The 20,204-nt window shown below is 36.1% G+C and overlaps 2 protein-coding genes across 5 annotated transcripts in view; one reads left to right on the forward strand and one right to left on the reverse strand.

Annotated features, from left to right (window-relative positions):
• The window catches only part of ckbb (creatine kinase, brain b), a 6,189-nt gene extending 5,804 nt beyond the window's left edge, over positions 1 to 385 (forward strand). Inside the window, exon 8 of the mRNA XM_073852960.1 lies at positions 1 to 385. This exon is cut by the window's left edge and continues 19 nt beyond it. Within this exon, the coding sequence (XP_073709061.1) occupies positions 1 to 160 (160 nt within the window). The 3' untranslated portion in view covers positions 161 to 385.
• Positions 386 to 2,522: 2,137 nt separating this feature from the next.
• Positions 2,523 to 20,204, reverse strand: part of ppp1r13bb (protein phosphatase 1, regulatory subunit 13Bb) — a 69,746-nt gene continuing 52,064 nt past the window's right edge. For 3 of the 4 annotated variants that reach the window (XM_073853140.1, XM_073853143.1, XM_073853144.1), the window contains 10 exons: positions 19,857 to 20,046; positions 16,972 to 17,121; positions 14,093 to 14,217; positions 13,526 to 14,006; positions 10,829 to 11,565; positions 9,936 to 10,073; positions 7,292 to 7,425; positions 7,013 to 7,179; positions 3,762 to 3,961; positions 2,523 to 3,614 (listed from right to left, as the gene is read on the reverse strand). In XM_073853140.1, coding sequence (XP_073709241.1) covers positions 3,573 to 3,614; positions 3,762 to 3,961; positions 7,013 to 7,179; positions 7,292 to 7,425; positions 9,936 to 10,073; positions 10,829 to 11,565; positions 13,526 to 14,006; positions 14,093 to 14,217; positions 16,972 to 17,121; positions 19,857 to 20,046 — 2,364 coding nt within the window. In that variant the 3' untranslated portion in view covers positions 2,523 to 3,572. The remainder of the gene's footprint in view (positions 3,615 to 3,761; positions 3,962 to 7,012; positions 7,180 to 7,291; positions 7,426 to 9,935; positions 10,074 to 10,828; positions 11,566 to 13,525; positions 14,007 to 14,092; positions 14,218 to 16,971; positions 17,122 to 19,856; positions 20,047 to 20,204) is intronic. The other variant, XM_073853142.1, reaches the window with a different exon arrangement.

The raw sequence follows: 20,204 nt of genomic DNA on the forward strand, positions 1-20,204 counted from the left end.
AGTAGGTGGTGTCTTTGACATCTCCAACGCAGACCGCCTGGGCTTCTCTGAGGTTGAGTTGGTTCAGATGGTGGTGGATGGAGTTAAGCTGCTTGTAGATATGGAGAAACGCCTGGAGGCAGGCCAGTCGATCGACGACCTCATGCCTGAGCAGAAGTGAACACTTCGTGACTCCTAACTTAACTCCTTCCCTGCCTCCACCAGTCCTCCTTTCCTCCAGTATCAATAATCTTATCTACATCAAGGAACATACACTCAACCCAAACGGTAGTGGCACTAAAGTTAGACGAGTCTTCCATCAGTGTGAAGGATTTTGTATCGCAAACGTCCTGCAATGTTGAAGATGGAGCTTAACACCAGAAATAAAGTCTCTTTGGCCCATGGAGTTTCCTGTGTGCATGTGTTATTGCTAAATGATCAACTACTTTTGTTTGCTATGGCTTTCGATCCATCACTTTGTTTATTTCTGTTCTGCATTTGTCCAATTGCTAGAAACAAAGGCCCTTTTTTTTTTTTTCTTTCTTTTTTTTTTAAATTGTGTTCAAGCTGTTATTTTGGAGGCTTATTTTGTATATACAGACCTTTTTAATTTGGTGTTTACAATCTGTAGGATAATCCCTGTGCTTCAGGGTTATTTTATAGGTGGACAAACAAGGTCATTATTTGCTTTAGAGAAACCATAATCTCAAGGGCTTTGTTTTTCCCCGAAGAGACTGTAGTTCTCTTCGTATTTTATATTTGCTGCGTATTCATATAAGTAGACTATTAATTTTTATAAAAGCATAGGCGTTGTTTAAAGATTGATTTTAACGGTCTAGTACTGTCACCTAGTGGCCATAATGGGACACACATCCAAAAGAACTATACTTATGTAATTTATTACGTTTGTTTTGCTCTCTTTTTAATGCTAGCATAATTCTGAGCTGAGAAAACGGCCATTTTGCGCAAACCATTAGTTCAACTTACCTTACAAACAGTCATTATAGTAGTTCACAGGTGTTTAGTCCACGTTTGAACGGCGAAGAAGGAAATTCAATAACTTAATTTGTTTCAGAGACGTTTGTACAACGGTAAACTCTTTTAGCCGTATATTTGTAGTATTTAGGTAACGCTAACAACATTGAAACATCAACAATCTCTGTAAAATAAAAACCTTGTCCAGTAATAACAAACCACTGTGATTGGCCAAGCCTGACAGCGCAGAGAAAAGTAACACGCACCACGTGACCAGTGTTGCAAACTAACGTTAATTTAAGTCGCTGAAGGTCGATTTTTTTTATGCTTAAAACAAGAAATACAGACAAATACAACAGATATTATAAAGTCAAATAAATGAAAAATAAAATAAATTACAAAGAGATGCATAACCTTTACTCAAAGATTTTGAAGACGGAACGCAAACGGACAGTTTTGATTGCTTTCCTATTAACGTTAGTGCTATGAAGAATAGTACAGAAATAGTTTTCCAATTCTTTATAAAACACTGTGAAACAGTTTTTTTTTTGTTAGTAAACTTACACTTAAAAATAGCTAACGTTATTTGTTGCTAGGTGCTTTTGAAAGAAAAAGTAGCTAAAGTCGCTAAGGTATCAACATAACAACTGCGGCTCTCGACGGTTCAATACTTTTTTTAATATACATGAATAATAACAGAAAATCTTTGGTTATTCCGTTTAAAATACACTGTGAAGAATCTTAATAGTATATTTTGACCATCAAATTCTGTAAGATTAGATGGATTGTGTGTTTCCAGACTCTGACATTACAAGAAATAAGTAAAAAGCATTACTCTAAATATATCTCCATTTCTGTCTCTCTTTTTATATCTACCTTTTCTTTTTGTAAACAGTTTTACCGTTAACTGCACATAGTTATTCTTCTCGTTATTTCCCTATAGCTGTAAATAAACCGAATTTCTATAATAGTGAGATCGATAGTGTTACCTCAGTGCAGAGCTGTTTTGATGTGTCTCAAATATAGTGCTTAGCTCTTAGCTAAAACAACTTTGATCTCATTTTACCTTTAATATACTTTCTCTCAGCTGTCAATTGGCTTTATTTTAGGCCACTAAAAGAGTTTTGAACCAAATGTTAAAATCAATTGACCTTGGGCCACAAAACCAGCCATAAGGGCCATTTTTTATTTATTTATTTTTTTTAAAATAAACTTTCCATTGATGCATGGTTTGTTAGGATAGGACAATATTTGGCTACAACTATTAAAAAATCTGAAATCTGAGGGTGCAAAAAAACTTAAATATTGAGAAAAGTTCTTAGCAATGCATATTACTAATTAAAAATTTAGTTTTGATATATTTACAGTAGGAAACTTACAAAATATCTTAATATAACATGATGTTTACTTAAAATCCTAATGATTTTTGACAAATGAAAAAACAGTTCTGACCCATACAATGTATTATTGTTGGCTATTGCTACAAATATACCCATGCTATTTAAGACTGGTTTATCAAAAAAATAGCAGAGGGAGAGAGCAATGAGTAGAACACAAAGCAGACATGATTTTCTTGCTACGACTCATTTCTTTTTATTGTGCACATGTATAGAACACAAGGTGCGAGTCACTGTATTTCACAGAAGCCCACACGGGCAGTTTAGTCTAACAGCATCGAGTCAAGCATGTCTCCTCTCCTGTCCTCATCACAGTATTTACAAGGTTAAACTCCACAATAAAGCTCTTCACTGCCTTAACGGCAGAATATAAAAATCATTTCACATGACTAAAAACTGGAGTGGAGTGGAATGGGCCGGTATAATATAAAGAAACATTTAAAAGCAAAAAAGCTTAAAATAAATGTAGATGCAGAAAAAAAATCAGCTGAATTCATCAGAGCATTAAAAAAACGCATAGTGTCAGTTCGTGTAAGCTAAATACTTACTGATTTTACAATGAAGGTCCTCTTATGCTGTGAAAAACTCTTCTCCGCACTTCACACTTTTGTATGATGCTCACTGCAGTGAAAAATCACTCATAACACATAAAATCTCACACTCTCACTTACATGCACCTTTATGAATAATCGGTACATGGGATTCCTCAGTCGTAGATCAGAATAAATCGTTCTACGCAAACTATGGATAATTTGTTCTCTGCTCTCATATACTTCCAGTTATACACTCGTTTTTGTAGATGAGCGATTCAAATTCACAAGTTAAAATGCAGCTCTCCCTTATCCCATCTCTCTCTGACAACGAACACTGCCTGCCCTGGTCTTCTCAGCAAAGCAACTACAAATGAAGAAAAGCTCCTGTCAAAGTGATTAGTGCTTGATCCCCAAGGTGTGATGCACGGCTATAATACATTTTACATGGATACAAGAGAGGATATGAGCAGTGGAGTGGGAGATACGGAGGCCTGGTAGCAGAGCTAATGGTGGCAGAGCGAGAAACCTGAGGCTGCTTGTTTGGCCTGGTGTTCGCTGGAGAGTGTGTTTGAGTAGTGCGGTTAACTGTGCCTCCAGGTTCAGGGTTTAGCAGCTTCACCCCTTCTGTGGTCCATGTGGCACATAGAGGTGAAAGATGGTGCAGTCCAGTCAGTCACCCAGGAAAGAGTTACGCCAGAGACCTCTGACGTGGTTTTATTCTGGGATAAAGCTATAGAGAAAACAAGACACATGACTTTTAATATTTCATAATATTAGAGTGATTTCTGAAGGATTATGTAACACTAGCTGCTAAAAATTCATGAATTAAATTACATTTTAATATATAATTACTGCTGTATCCCATGTGTAGACCTACCCCTAATAGATTTCGTGGCACATAGCCCTCTTTGTCATTGAGTTTACTCCACCACCAATCTGTTTCTGTATCGTCCTTCCTGCGTAGGACAGTAATGGCGTCACCCTCCTGAAAGGACAGCTCATCTGCGCTTTGAGCCTCATACTCCCACAGTGCGTACACGACTCCCTTATTCATCACTCCCAACTTCTCCTGCACACCTGTAAACACAAAGACAGAAAAAGGTCACAAAAAAATAGTTGTTATTATTAGGGATGTAACAATATCAAAATATCACGATATGATAATACTGTGATATGAAGTCCATGATAATGTTGTACATTTTCAAGTTAAATTCTTCTAATCTAATGCACTTTGAGAGTTCAAAATTAAGAGCTCCAGCCCATGTTCTTAACTAAAAAAGCAGAAGTCAGGAAAAAGTCAGTGAATTAACTTGTACCTAAACTTTAAAGCGGACTCAACCCTGTTTTTATTTGTGATATACAGTCTCAGTCTAATTTCCATTCACACTGGTGTTTTAGGAAGCCAAACAAATTAGAGCATAATAATAATAACAACAACAATGATAGTAATAGCCACATATAATTAATAAACTGCACTGCAAAATAAATGAAAATGAGTATTTCATAGGTATTATTTTTGCTTTACACTAAAGTAGGGAAATTACAATACTTCTTTCTTAATTTCTACACTTCAATGAGATATTTTGATTTTGGACTGCAGTAACATTACTCATTTAAACCACTAGCTGTCAGCAATTCATGCTGCATCAAGCTTTTATTTTGATGGAAACCTCCAGCTTTAGTGAAAACAGGTTTACAAAAATGTCTCACTACAAATCTAGTGAAATGCTGTATCTGCTGCGAAAATTTAGCATAAAATATAGCATAACTGGTGGCAGTTGCATTCCTAAACATGCACTAAACTCACAGCACATGCAATAAACGAGTTCACTGCATTCATTCACTGTGAACTGAGCCGTTCTGAGGTGCAGAAAACAGCGGATCACGAGCTGATTACCTGAACAAAGTGTGTGATTCGCTTTGAAACGCGCAGCGAAAACAGACTTGATGAATGGGTTAAAGCCATATCAGTTTTAGTTCATTTGACAGATACTGTGTCAAAACATAATGATCAAAAAACATCTTTAAAGACCTTTTATGTTAGCATAAAAGTTCCAGCTTTTTGCCTGGAAGACCTGTCGTTTCATATCGTCATGTGGCCACGATAATATTAACACAATTTTGCTATCGCGATATTACAATATTAATAATATCGTTACATCACTACTAATTTTATCGGTGAATACTGAGCGATACTACTGACCAACATACATTACTGTTTAAAAGTTTGGGTCAGTAAGATTTTTAAAGTATTTATAAAATCAAAACATATTTTTTTCTATCTTAATCTATTTTTAAATGAAATTTATTCCTGTGATGGTAAAGCTGAATTTTGAACTCCAGTCTTCAGTGTCATATGATCCTTCAGAAATCATTAAACATGCTGATTGGCTGCTCAATAAACACTTCTTATTATTGTCGTTGAAAACAGCTGTGCTGCTTAATATTTATGTAGAAAATCTGATACTTTTTTCAGAATAGAGAGTTTAAAAGAACAGCATTTATTTGAAATAAAAATTTTTTTGTGAAGTTATGAATGTCTTTACTGTAATTTTTCATAAATTGAACGTCCTTGCTAAATAAAAGTTTGTACCGTAAAGTTTGTATCTTACTGACCCAAAACTTTTGAATGGTAGTGTACTTAAAGGGATAGTTCACCCAAAAATGAAAATTCTGTCATTCATTACTCACCCTTATGTCATTCCAAACCTGTAAGACCTTCGTTCAACTTCAGAACACAAATTAACATATTTTTGATGAAATTGACTTTGAAATGAACTTTCTGACCCTGCACTGACAGCAATAAACCGACACATTCAAGGCACAGAAAGGTAGTAAGGACATTGATAAATCTTATTTTTTCTCTTCCGGAAAAGAAAAATTGTTAAATGAAGTTGTTGGTTTTTTTCTTTTAGCACAAAGTGTTCTCGTAGCTTTAAGGTTGAACCACTGATGTCACATTTTAACAATGTCCTTACTACCTTTCTGAGTCTTGAACGTGTCAGTTGACTTGCTGTTTATGCAGGGTCAGAAAGCTCTCAGATTTCAACAAAAATATCTTAATTTTTCTTCTGTAGTTGAACAAACAGGTTTAAAACAACATGAGTGAGAGTAATTAATGACAGAATTTTAATTTTTGTGTCAACTAACTCTTTAATATGTTAATGGAACTTCTGGAGAAGTCTGACATTGATTATGCCTAAACGCCTAATAACGGGCAAGTAGTGATGGGAAAAGAGAGGCTTTTTAATTCTTTAAATCAAGTGATTCCTGTTTCTAAGTAATCTAAAATCTGTACTCTGAGGACATCTGCTGGTTAAAGCTGTGTAAATGCAATGAGAACCACAAAAACATTCAATGACATTTTCTACAAACATATCTATAACATCAGTAAACAAAAGAAATTATCTGTATCTGTAGCCCTTTTTTTCCACTTGTGTCTATATTTGTGTTAGTAAAAAGTGCTTTTGTTCTTAATTTCCTTAAATACGCTATTTGGTTTGATATTGTCATGTCATACAGAGATTTTCATATAGTAAGTGAGACCAGGGTCTCAAAATTTTGTAGATTTAGATTTGATCCAAAAACCTGCCTTCACTTTCTCATAAGATTACATTTTTCTCAAAATGGATAGTATGAGAGGACAAATGTGACCCTGGACCACAAAACCAGTCTTAAGTCGCTGGGGTATATTTGTAGCAATAGCCAAAAATACATTGTATGGGTCAAAATTATTGATTTTTCTTTTATGTCAAAAATCATTAGGAAATTGAGTAAAGATCATGTTCCATGAAGATTTTTTGCAAAATTCCTACTATAAATGTATCAAAATGTAATTTTTGATTAGTAATATGCATTGTTAAGAACTTAATTTGGACAACTTTAAAGGTGATTTTCTCAGTATTTAGATTTTTTTGCACCCTCAGATTTCAGATCTTTAAAAGTTGTATCTCGGCCAAATATTGTCCTATCCTAACAAACCATATATCAATAGAAAGCTTATTTATTGAACTTTCATATGATGCATATATCTCAGTTTTGTCAAATTTAACCTTATGACTGGTTTTGTGGTCCAGGGTCACAAATAATCATTCTGAACCCCACAAAAGAAAAGAAAGGCACTCTTACCATAGAGAAACTGTGAGCACTGTATGAAACCCTCCTCCATCTCCTCACATTTGTCTGCTGCTGTCTCCACATCACTGATAGTGGTGGCAAAGATGGCAGCACCAGACTCCACCAGCAGCTTACACAGGTGCACACTGTTACAGGAGGCGGCACAATGCAAGGGTGTCCTACACACACACACACACACGTCAGTGAAGTCAGTCTACTCAACACCTGTTAGTTACTGTTACAGTCTGATCAATCTATTTCACACTAACAGATCCAACAAAGTGTCCTCACCAGCCATCACTGTCAGCTGCATTCACATTAACACCAAAGTCCAGCAGGAACTTGACAATGTGGTGGTGTCCGGCACACACTGAGTTATGGAGGGGTGTGATTCCCTCATCATTAGGGGTGCTGGGATTGTCAACCTATGAAATGAGTGGAATTAAATCAGAGTTTGTTAATAAAAACAGGCAAAATAAAACAGTAAGATTTTGTTTTTTTGTTTGTAAGCCTGCAATTATTAAGTACAGCAAAAACAGTACAATTTTGAAATATTCTTACTATTTAAAATAACCGTTTTTTATTTGAATATATTTTAAAATGTATTTATTCCTGTGATCAAAGCTTAATTTTCAGCCTCATTTCTCCAGTCTTTAGTGCATTTAAAACAGCAGTAATTTTTTTTCATAATTCTTTGATGAATGGAAAGATTTTAAGATCATTTATCTGAAATAAAAATCTTTTGTAACGTTATACACTATACCATTCAAAAGCTTTTTTAGGGGGAAATTATAGAAATTAATACTTTTATTTAGCAAGGATGCTTTAAATTTATCAAAAGTGATGAAGACATTTATAATGTTACGAAAGATTTCTATTTCAGATAAATGCTGTTCTTGAACTTTCTATTCATCAAAGAAACCTGAAAAAATTCTACTCAGCTGTTTTCAACATCGCAATAACAATAATAAACGTTTTTTTGAGCAGTAAATCAGAATATTAGAATGATTTCTGAAGGATCATGTGACTGGAGTAATGATGCTAAAAATGTAGCTTTGAAATCACAGGAATAAATTACATTTTAAAATACATTCAAATAGAAAAGTGTTATTTTAAATAGTAAAAATTTTGGATCAAATAAATGCACTGCAAAAAAAATGCTTTTCTTGTTTCCAGCCAAAATATCTAAAAATTCTTAAATCAAGAAGGATTAGGACAGTAAAAATTATTTTCTTGTTTTCAGAAAAAAAAAAAAGAGTCAAAATTAGGGTTTTGCTTAGTATTTTTTTCTTACCCCATTAGAAGATTATTTTAATTGTTTCAAGCAAAAACACACTTGTGTGTTTTTCTATATTTTGGCTGGAAACAAGACAAAAAACAGGCTTGGGGAGCAGAAGATACTTTTTAAAAAAACAAATTTTACTGTTCAATAACTTTCGACTGTTAGTGTACATTAGGGGTGTGAACCGACAGTGGTCTTACGGTTCGGTTACGATTATCATGTCATCGATTCGGTTCAATACAATATCTCGATGCATCACGATGCATTGACGATGCACTACATACTCATTTTTCAATTTTACTTCAAATATATACAATTGTGTTAATAAATACAAACAGTTAGATATATGAGCTGAAACTTTAATCTTACCTTCTCAAAGAAAAACACTTCTTGAATGTATCAAACAAAACTAAAGACTGGGCACAGAAGACAACAGCAACATTTAGAACAAATACACAAAAGTAAATACCTGGGCTTTGGTTTTGTTGTAGAGTTCCTAATCTTTTCTGAAAAGTGTCAGCGTGAGGGAAGCTTATATCACGGCTCCATTATATTTAACAGTGGCGAAATATATCTTTTGCTATAAAAGCTGCCGCTATAGTCGTTTTAAACGTGAAAAACTAAACCGAATACGATTTTAACCGAGATTCTACCGCTCAGATCTTATTTAATTGAAACGAGGGAACGAATAAAGTCCAGCACGAGCCCAGCCTGAGACTCTCAGACCTGAGCCCTATCTTTGTCCGACAGAACAGAGTTTGTGTTGCAGCCATTAACAGAGTTCAGTTTGGACTCTAATGGCAAAGTGGCTAGATTTCGTTTTGTTCCCTTTTTAAGTTAATTTAGAAATATGTTTGGAACATTTTCTGTTTGATCAATTCAAGCTTTTGATTTTTAAAGTAATGACCTAACGACCAAGCTGTCAGCGGCAATGAGTTGAGCATGTTTGATCAATTTAGCCTTCTCAAACCAACATGACTTGCATTAAATAAAATCCATAGACATAAAACACTTGATGCATTTCAGAATATTAATTTAAACATTTAACCTAGATAAATGTGCGCGGTTAGACGCATATCCAATCGTTTGCGCGGAGAGTTAAAGCGGGCTTTGCAGCTGCACATTGAAGCGCCAGAGCAATCACTTTCATTTTTTTCTTAATAACAGTGGAAACCTAAAATACACAATTTTTGTTGATAAAGGTAAGAATAATACATCATTCAAAACTGCAAAAGGTCTACTACTATTATTAAGTGCACTCACAATATCAACAAAACATTATATTTGTGTAAAATAGCTAAAGAAAACGGTGCTGAGCCAGATAGACGCGCTCAGTTCGTCTTTTCAACCAAATAAATGATGTTTGTTAGTTCGTTAAATGCACCGCTGTGGAAAGAAAGTGGCGATAATCCTTTCAGTTAAAATCTGAAGACTTATTTTATTCATGTGGAGTACTCCCCTCGTTAGCCCAACCCCCCTTCCCAGAAAATCATACAAGCCCCGCGGGTCGCGTGTTCTGGCACTGGGACTGAGTAACCGGTTATGGTCTATTACTGAACCGATACCGAATCGTCCTTGTCTGCATCGCGATGCATCGTAAAAACGATTAATTTTGACACCCCTAGTGTACATATATAGTGTTACTATACATACCTCATAGATTATCCTTTGTACAAGGTCAAACTCGCCCTCCAGGGATGCATCCAGCAGCAGAGCGAGTGGGTTGAACTTCACTCTAAGGCCGTGACCCGTCCGCTCTGAGTCGGGTTTCTTTAGGTTAGTGCGTTTTCCCTGTTGAGGACATAGACCATTAGGCTTTGTTCACACTGCACACAATCGGATTTGCTGTTTAGATCTGTTCTTTAGGACTAACTATATACTGTTGCAAGCAATATGTGACCATGGACCACAAAACCAGTCTTAGAGTCAATTTTTCGAAATTGAGATTTATACATCATTTGAAAGTTGAAAAAAATAAGCTTTCCATTGATGTATGGTTTGTTAGGATAGGACAATATCTGGAATCTAAGGGTGCAAAACAATCAAAATATTGAGATAATCACCTTTAAAGTTGTCTAAATGAAGTTCTTAGAAATGCATATTACTAATAAAAATTTAGTTTTGATATATTTACGGATGGCAATTTACAAAATATCTTCATGGAACATGATCTTAATATTCTAATGATTTTTGGCATAAAAGAAAAATCTATAATTTTGACCCATACATGTATTTTTGGCTATTGCTACAAATATACCCATGCTGTTTTTGTGTTCCAGGGTCACATATAATCTAATTGGCCTGTTCAGCTACATTTATATGCAATCAAATAATCCATTAGTAATCGGATTGACAGCTCAGTCAGACTGAAAAGCCTTCATGTAAACACTTATTTGAGCTGATTGAAAAGGGTGGTTTATTCCTTTTCTAAAAGATCGACTGGATTTAAAATTTAATTAAATTTAATTTAAAAGACTGCGCATGTGATTTGATGTAGAAATGGATTAAGATCTAGTTTGTGTAAGGCTGTGTATCAGTAGACTGACCGTGGGCTGAGATGAGGGACAGATGTCTGCTTCTTCAGGTGTGCTGGCCTCGACTACAGGACTCGGCAAAATCACTAATGTTTCTGCAGGATTATTGTTATCATCTTCTGACAGTTCTGGCACTGGAGGGGTCATCATCTCAGCTGCTTCTTCTGGGGGCTCATTATCGTTGGCATCACCTTGCAGGACAACATCCTCAGCAACAGCGCCCTCCGAGGGCACGACGGGTGTTTCTGGAGGTGGATTCCCATTGTCTGCATCAAAGAGCATTTCACCTGTGGCCACTGAGGGCTGGTAGAATGGAGTCACTACTCCACTTCCACTTCCACCACCTATTCCTCCCTCCATCCCTCCAGCCAAGGTGTTGAACCGCTGATAGAGAAGTTTCTGGATGTTGGGGCCATTAGGACCCTCCGGTTCCGTAATCGAGCTGCGCTTCTTAAGCGGTCGTGGAGCATTGGCCAGTTTCTTGCGCAAGACCTCCAGCTCAGCATCGCTCTGGTAGCGCATAGGGGAGTGCACCATGGGTGTGAGCTTAGTGGGGCTGAGAGGTCGCGGGATGTGGTCCACGTTGGGTGGGGGTGGCTCAGGAACACCCATGATTTGACCCTCAAAGTCAAACTCAACATCCAACATGTCTCCTCCTGGACCCTGCAGGGCAGGAAAGGCCCCAGAGCCCCCGAAAGGTAAGGGAGAAGGGGGCGTAGAGCTGGGAGGCAGGAGTGGCTTACCATATACTGCAGAGAAAAAGAACAAAATACTCAATTACATTGCACACACAAACACACTACTAACACTTAATCAAGAAAAAAACCACATTATTTACATTAATGCATCTTTTTTTTTATTATTATTTTTCTAAGCGCTAAAACGACATTGTTGACCACTGCAATGTTTCTAGCTGTTTTTTAGTCATTCTTGCTATGAGTGGTGCATTTTTAAAGATGCTGCGTCAAGTTAAAAAGCATTGTGAGACACCTGCATTCTGTTGCACCTCATCTAGCTGTTTTTAAAAACACAAAACACATCCTGTATGAACATGGCCTGTAAAAAACAGAGATTTTTTATTTATATACTGAATGAATAATAGATACTAGAACCCTAAGAGCAACCTTTTACTCTATGCTCATCAATTTATAGGCATACTTCTTTATAGGCGCATGTAGAACTTTTCTATACTATAGTTTTCATGTAACCATTATATTAGTTTTACACCAAAAATTACATATATAGTACAGTTTTTGGTTATGTTAATTATTTTATAATTATATCTGTTGAACTGCACAGTTATTTAAAATATATACACACAATAAATAAATAAATAAAAATAAAAATATAAATATATTGGCCACATGACGATATGACACGATATGTACAACAGCCAAAAAGTGTAGTTTTTAAAATATATTTAAACTCCTTATTCTAACATAAAAGGTCTTAAAAGTTGTGTTTTGGGCCATAATGCTTTGGCACAATGTCTGCAATGAATGCAGTGAACTTGTTTATTATATGTGCTGAGTTTGGCACGCGTTTGGGAACGCTACGGTCACTAGTTAGGCATTATTTTGTGGCAGAATATTACAGTATTTCACTAGATTTGTAGTGAGATGTGTTTTTGTAAGCCCGTTTTCACTGAAGCTGGAGTTTTCCATCAAAATACAAGCTTTATGGTAGTTTCTGTCAAATTAAAATTTTAAAAGCTTAAAAGTGCAGTGCAAACTGCTGACGGCTAGCTGTTTAAATGAGTAAGATAGAATAATTTAACTTCAAAATGTACACATTTTTTCCCCAATTATTAATTTAATAATTTTAATCATTTAATTAAATATTGCAATAAATATCATATTGTGGACTTGTGGACTGGAGATATTATCACTTATTTTGATATTGTTACATCCCTAATTTATAATAGCCCACTACTCAATTCTGCCACTGAATAAAAAAAAGGTAATTGCAAACGTTTTATCTCACAATTCTAAATTTTTTCATGCAATTGCAAGTTTACATCTTGCAATTCTGACTCTTTTTTTCAGAATCATGATATAAACTCGCAATTGCAAGCTCAGTTCAGAGGGGAAAAACAATGTTCTCAGAATTGTCCGTTTATATTCTTTAAGAAATTGCATTATAAGGTCAGAATTGCAATATAAACTCGCAATTCTGAGAAAAAAAGTCTGAATTGTACGTTTACATTTAGGAATTCTGACTATTTCTCAGAATAGTGATATAAACTCGCAATTGCAAGTTATAGCATTCAGTTCTGAGGGGAAAAAACTATGTTCTCAGAACATCTCAAAAATCTGACTTAACTCGCAATTGCATTATAAAGTCAGAATTGCGAGATTTGACAATTTTGAGACAAATCTGAGAAAAAAAAAACAATTGTAAGTTTTCTTAGAATTGCAACTTTATTTGTGAGTTTGAGATTTATTCTCGCAACTGCACGTTTTTTCACAATTCTTAGAAAAAAGGTCAGAACTGTAAGTTTATATCATGCAATATTGACTTTATAACTCGCAAAAGTGAGTTTATATCACTCAATTCCGAGAAAAAAAAGGAGCAGAAACTGTTTTCCATAATACCCAACCCTGATGTGAACACCCTGTTACAAAGGTTAAAAGATTGCCCTAAAAGTGAGCACAAGCTGCCATTATAAACAGTCAATTGTTGAAGTTTAATACTGTTTCTGATGTGTACCTGCTTTGACTGCGGGTTTGACGTTCAGAGGGTAGCTCTTGGGAGCTGCTTTTTGTAGGTACATGTGGTAGATGGAGCTTGAGTTCATGGTGGCTGGGCCTTTTCTGGGTGACTGCGGTCTGGAGCCCTTATCTGGGATGAACGGCCTTACCGCTACAGCCAGAGGAGGGTCTGGCCTCTCACCAGGGGGGAAAAAGGGTGGACTGGGCTGAAAGGTGGGACTGGGAGGCACAGAAATGCGCTGCTGGATCTGCTGAGAGGAAGAGCCGGTGGGTGCAGGGGGAACACGGGGCCAGGCCGGCTGCGGTGGTGGATTGGTGGGTAGACTGGGCACCGGCCTGAGAGGAACATCCTTGCGTCGGTCCAAAGAGCTGGTGGAACCCGAGTTGGCAGAAGAGAGGGGGTGGTTGCTGGTATGGGCTCCGTATGGGGGAGGCTGGGGCTTATTGGGAGGAGGAGCTGAACCCATTTTAGTGGAATCCTGAATTTAAAACAGATATTGTGAAGTTACAGTAAAATAACAAGACAATGTATCTGTGTGCGGAGGTGTAAGTTAGACAGACATACCTTATCTCCAGGAGTGCCTGCAGGTGATGCTGTTTTAGTGGTCGTGTCTGTTCCAGACTCCTTCCAGTCAGGTGGTTTGACTGATGTGTTGCTCTTGTTGAGGGTAGGCCAACCGGTGTCATTTGCTGAAAATGGAAAGAAAGGAAGCATTAGTACAAGATCAGACATGACAGAACCCCTCACAAGAACATTTATTATTAGGTCAGCATGATGAACTGCATTGCTAATATACTAGACATGACTTCTAAAGATGTCTAGGAATGTTCTTGAGTTAAAAGACATGAAGTATTAACAGCCTTGCATGTGAAAACTAAGCTTTTTGGAGTAGAAAAGAGAGGGGGCTCCTCACATCTACAAGAACAACTCAAATGACCCTACATTTCAAGATAATGCAGCTCTACAAAGAGATTTTGCAAATCTGCATTCAACTGAATATCTTGATGACCTAAACACAGTTTAAAAGTCAGTCCATATGAAACTGAAGCCAAACAAAGAAAGAAAAAGCAAACTGACTGAGCCACCACTCCACAGACTTAAAGGAGAAGTTCACTTTCAGAACAAAAATTTACAGATAATTTATTCCCTTGTCATCAAAGATGTTCATGTCTTTCTGTCTTAAAAAAAATTATGTTTTTTGAGGAAAACATTTCAGGATTTCTCTCCAAATAGTGGACTTCTATGGTGCCTGTGAGTTTGAACTTCCAAAATGCTGTTTAAATGCAGCTTCAAAGGACTCCCAGCCGAGAAAGAAGGGACTTATCTAGCGAAATGGTCAGTTATTTTCTAAAACTAAATTGACAGTTTATATACTTTTTAACCTCAAATGCTCATCTTGTCTAACTCTGCGTGTATTGTGTGTATTCCAGTTCAAGACAGTTAGGGAAGGTTGAAAAACTGCCATCTCATTTTCTCCTCTAACTTCAAAATCATTCTACATCGCTGCAGAAGTACTGACCAAGTGCAAATAAGATCAAACGCCCTTTACAAAAAAAAAAAAGGTAAAACAGTGATGTACGATGATTTTGAGAGTTCAAACTCGTAGGCACCATAGAAGTCCATTATATGGAGAGAAATCCTGAAATGTTTTTCTCAAAAAACAATTTCTTTACGACTGAAGAAAAAGACATGAACATCTTGGATGACAAGGGGGTGAGTACATTATCTGTAAATTTTTGTTCTGGAAGTGAACTTCTTTCATTTTTGTTTCTATTATGTGTATATTTTGTGTAAAGTCAACAAGTTAGGTGTTTGTTAGAGAATGATGAAATGGAGCCAGTAATTTAGTGAGTTTAAATGTACTGAGGAAGAAGTAGAGAGCCCAGTGAACCTTATCAGAGTAGACACTCTCACTTACTAGCACACATACACTTACATTCTTACACACACAATCATATACACATATAATCCAAAAAGACAGGATCAGCAGCTTTTGACTCGTACTGAATTGCAGTAAGGAGCAAATAAACAGGGGTGAAGGTAATTGACCAGACAGATGGATTTAGTATATCATTAAGGTTCTGTTGCTTGTGAAAGACGTGTAATTTTGACTTTTGCCTTAAGCCATGTTTTGTCTGGAAAATTGTCCCTCTGCAATTTTTAAAAGTGGATATGCACTTTAACATAATTACTTCTAAGCTACTGCTTAGAAGAACGTGAAATAACCTTGGAAAGAGGCTCTTGATTTACATGCTCAAACTGAACTTGTTTTCAATTTGATCAGAACAAGATGCAATGGAGTCCAAAGTCTGAGATCAGTGAAAAATTAAATTACTTAGAATTTTTAAATTTGAATATATATTTTCATTACAAATTAGTGCCATTCAAAGTGTTTTTTTTTTTTAAAGAAGTGAATATATTTATTCAGTAAGCACATATTAAATTGAAAAAGGTGATACAAAATATTTCTATTTCAAATAAATACTTTTACATTACATATTTAATACATTAAATATTACAAATCCGCATATTAGAATGATTTCTGAAGGATCATCAGACACTGAAGACTGGAGTAAATAAATAACATTTTAAAATGTAATAATATTTAGTATACTTTACAATATTACAGTTTTTTCTGCATTTTTAATAAAATAAATACAGCACTTTAAAAAAAAAAGTGTATATGTATATTAGAAACACTTGTGCTTCTTAATATTTTTTGGAACCTGTTATTTTTATTTTCAGGATTCTTTGATGGACAGAAAGTTAAAAAGAAGTGCATTTATTTAATATATAAATCTTTTCTAACAATTTAAGTCTTTGCTATCACTTTATTTCAAATTAACACATTGGTGAAATAAAGTATTAATTTCTTAAAAAAAAAAGAGTAAAAATTTACAGACCACAAACCTTTAAATGGTAGTTTATATGGCTACAAAATATGTCTACTCTAAATAAATGCTGAATAAATAAATAAATGCTAAATTTTTTTCTGATTAAATAATTGATAAGCATTAGAAACTTCTTTAAAAAACAAAAAATATTTGATCTCAAACTTTTGAACAACAGTGTACATATATATATATTTTTAAATATTACCAATCCATACTTCTGACAGTAAGCCATATTATCAGCATAACAATGCAGTAAAATGTTTAAATTAAAAAAATTATATTATTGGTTTGTCCTTCTTTTGCTTTAATAACGGTAGCAATCAAGCTGCACGAACGTCACAATTTAGTGTCAAACCTTTTGATCACGTTCTTCAGCATGAATTTTGAGCTGATCCAAGGACCATTCTGAACTTCAATGGAAGCAAGAATCATATGGGTGACTGTAACAAGTCTCTAAGACTTGGCATGACTGCTTTGATCCTGCTCACTACACTGAATAAGGTTCATAGGCCGTTCCTCCTGCCCTCTATCAGACACCTTCCCACTCACGAGAAGCGCCGTCCGACCCTGCCGCAGAGCAGGTGACTGAGGGTGAAGCCCCAGGGCCTGGGCGTGGCTCTGAAGGGGGCGGAGCAATCGAGTCCACTATGATGTCTAAATCAGAGACCTTCCAGGGGCCGGGAGGCTTTCTCACTCCGTCTGATCCCCCCCCACAAATCCCACAACATCAAAGTACAGGGACAGGAAAGAGACAAGAGAGACACACACACACACACACACATACACATATGCACAGCACAGAGCAGAAACGACACAAGAGGTTAGAAGTGAAGAAAATGAGAAATCAACTTCATGAACAAACAGTAATTGAAGAGAGGGAACTCACAGCAGGAAGTGACAGGATACATGCTGTGGCCTTTAAGAGAATTACCAAACCACCTTATTTACATTTATGCAGATGCTTTTATCCTAAGTTACTTACTTTCTAGGTATGTGTTTAATTAGCTTATGTATTCCCTGGGAATCAAATCCATGTTGCAGGGTTCATACAGATACTGTAAAATGAAATACTACTACTGAATTTTAAGGACTTCAATCTCACTTGATCAAGAGATCTCACTTATCAAAGAATGGTTTATCTTTCAAATTCTAATAAAGATAAATAGATCAATAAAAATACATTAAAATACATTAAAAAATACATTACAAAGCATACAACACATGCTAAATTTTCTTATGCGATTTGTATTTGTGTATACTTTCTTTTTCTTTTTTCTTTTGGTTTTTTAACTGTACTGCCTTAATGGTTTTGTTTTCTAATTTTTTATTTGCTTAAGAAAACTAAATTAAATGTGTGAAAATGCCCCAAAATCCTGATCTGAAACAAATGATTCGCTAAATGCGCTCCGAAGTCCCAAACTGAATCAAATGATTTGCGAACCCATACCAAAGTCCTGATCTGAATCAAATTATTTGCGATACACGCTTAGAAGTTCAGATCTAAAGCAAAAGATTTGAGAAGCCGCTCCAAAGTTCCGATCTAAATCAAATGATTCGCGATCCAAGCTTAGAAGTTCAGATCTAAAGCAAAAGATTCGAGAAGCCACTACGAAACCCCAATCTGAACCAAATGATTCACAATCTGCACTCAGAAGTTCCAAACTAAAGCGAAAGATTCAAAAAGCCACTCTGAAGTTCCAATCTGAATCGAATTGTTGGCAATTTATGTTCTAATGTCCCAATTTGAATAATGATTTGTGAACCATCATTTCAGATCAGGACTCGGGAATCATCAAATGATTTGGGATCCACACTCAGAAGTTCTGATCTAAAGCAAAAGATTCAAGAAGCTGCTCCGAAATCCCAATCTGAATCAAATGATTCACACTCTGCACTCAGAAGTTCCAATCTAAAGCAAAAGATTCGAGAAGCCGCTCCGAAGTTTCGTTCTGAATCAAATGATTCGCGATCTGCACTCAGAAGTCTGATCTAAAGCAAATGTTTTGAAAAGCCGCGGCGAAGTTCCGATCTGAATCAAATGATTCGTGATCTGCACTCAGAAGTTCTGATCTAAAGCAAAAGATTCGAGAAGCCGCTCTGAAATTCCGATTTGAATCAAATGATTCGCGATCCATGCTCAGAAGTTCCGATCTAAAGCAAAAGATTTGAGAAGCTGCTCCGAAGTTTCGATCTGAATCAAATGATTCGCGATAAATGCTCAGAAGTTCCGATCTAAAGCAAAAGATTTGAGAAGCTGCTCTGAAGTTTCGATCTGAATCAAATGATTCGCGATAAATGCTCAGAAGTTCCGATCTAAAGCAAAAGATTCGAGAAGCTGCTCCAAAGTTCCAATCTGAATCAAATGATATGTGATCTACGCTCAGAAGTTCGCGATATGCGATTTGAAGTCCCGACATGAAACAGATGATTCCCGACATGGTTTCATCCATCATTACGTGCTGTATAAAATCATCACAAGTGATTTCAAAATTCAAAAATTAATGGCTCTTTTAACCTGGTCTGGTTTTTGCTAGTGAATCGCTTCAAATAAATGACCAGTTGGATCAAATTATTCACTCAATTGATTCAGTTCATCTATTCCTATTTCACCTCAGTACTACAAATGGCTGAAATAAGCAAAAAAAAAAAAAGGTATGATATTTTTTTAATTGTGTGTATGTGCTTACTGAAAAAATGTAACATTTATTTCATATACATTGTCTTTCAATAATGAAAAGCAGGCGCTTTTCGAGTACCCTTTCAGGAGTATTACTATTTTTAAGGGTTTTCCAGGTCTTAAATTTCAAAAAGTCAAATTGAAGTACTTCAAGCACTATAAGCACCTTGTACGAACCCTGTTATGGTTGCTAGCAGCATTCCCTACTGTTTGAGCAACAGGAAAGCTGTAGAACTTAACTGAAAACCAATGTAGCAGCTAGTTTCAGCCTTATTAAGCCCAAATTATACTTCGGTTTTAACTCGCACACTAGCGAGCATGATGTAAATTTTGTCATCAGCATAGTATGTCCATACTTCCAGTCACACATTTTTGTTGAACCACAAGATGGCAACACTATCCCTGGCCATTGTTTCACAGTATAAACAGAAACAAAAAGTCAGGGCAACAACAAACTATTTGAGATGCCTGTGTGGGTTAAGAGAGACAATTTTAGTTCAATAGAGTAGATTAGAGAGAAATAGGGCAGATGTATGCATTAGACTGTATGCGTACACTAGTACTTGAGTATACTTTGGGCTTTATACACAAGCTGTGATCATTTTGGATAAAGTGTTGATGTACCAGAAATCTTATATGCTGATTGACAATGTAGAATTTAAGTACACAGACAAAAGGGTACCATTTATTTGGCACCATTTCATTCCAAATAAATGTTTGACGTAATCATGCAGACATCAAATGTTTAAGGCCTGACCTGATTTGGAGCGGGCGTGGTTGGCTGGGGTGTTAACACCCAGTGACTGAGGTTTGAGAGGTTCAGGGGGCACTACATAACCCTCCTGTCGGCCTGGCACCGGGACCTGGATGTAGGGTCCCACAGCAGCCACACGGCCAGTGTTTCCGGGAGCCGGCTGTGGAGAGGGAGGACCATTTACTCTATTCAGCTGCAGGAAGGAGAAAAGGAAAAAAAGGGGAAAAAAGGAAACAAAAGAAAAAAGGTTAGTTGAAATTCAAAATCTTTCACAAGCTCCAGATTTGGTCTTTAGATGTCAAATGGTTTCTGAACAAGATTGCTAAATTAAACTAAAAAGTGTGAGTGAGT

This window comes from Garra rufa, chromosome 13 (assembly GCF_049309525.1).
Source record: "Garra rufa chromosome 13, GarRuf1.0, whole genome shotgun sequence".
Classification (NCBI taxonomy): Eukaryota; Metazoa; Chordata; class Actinopteri; order Cypriniformes; family Cyprinidae; genus Garra; species Garra rufa.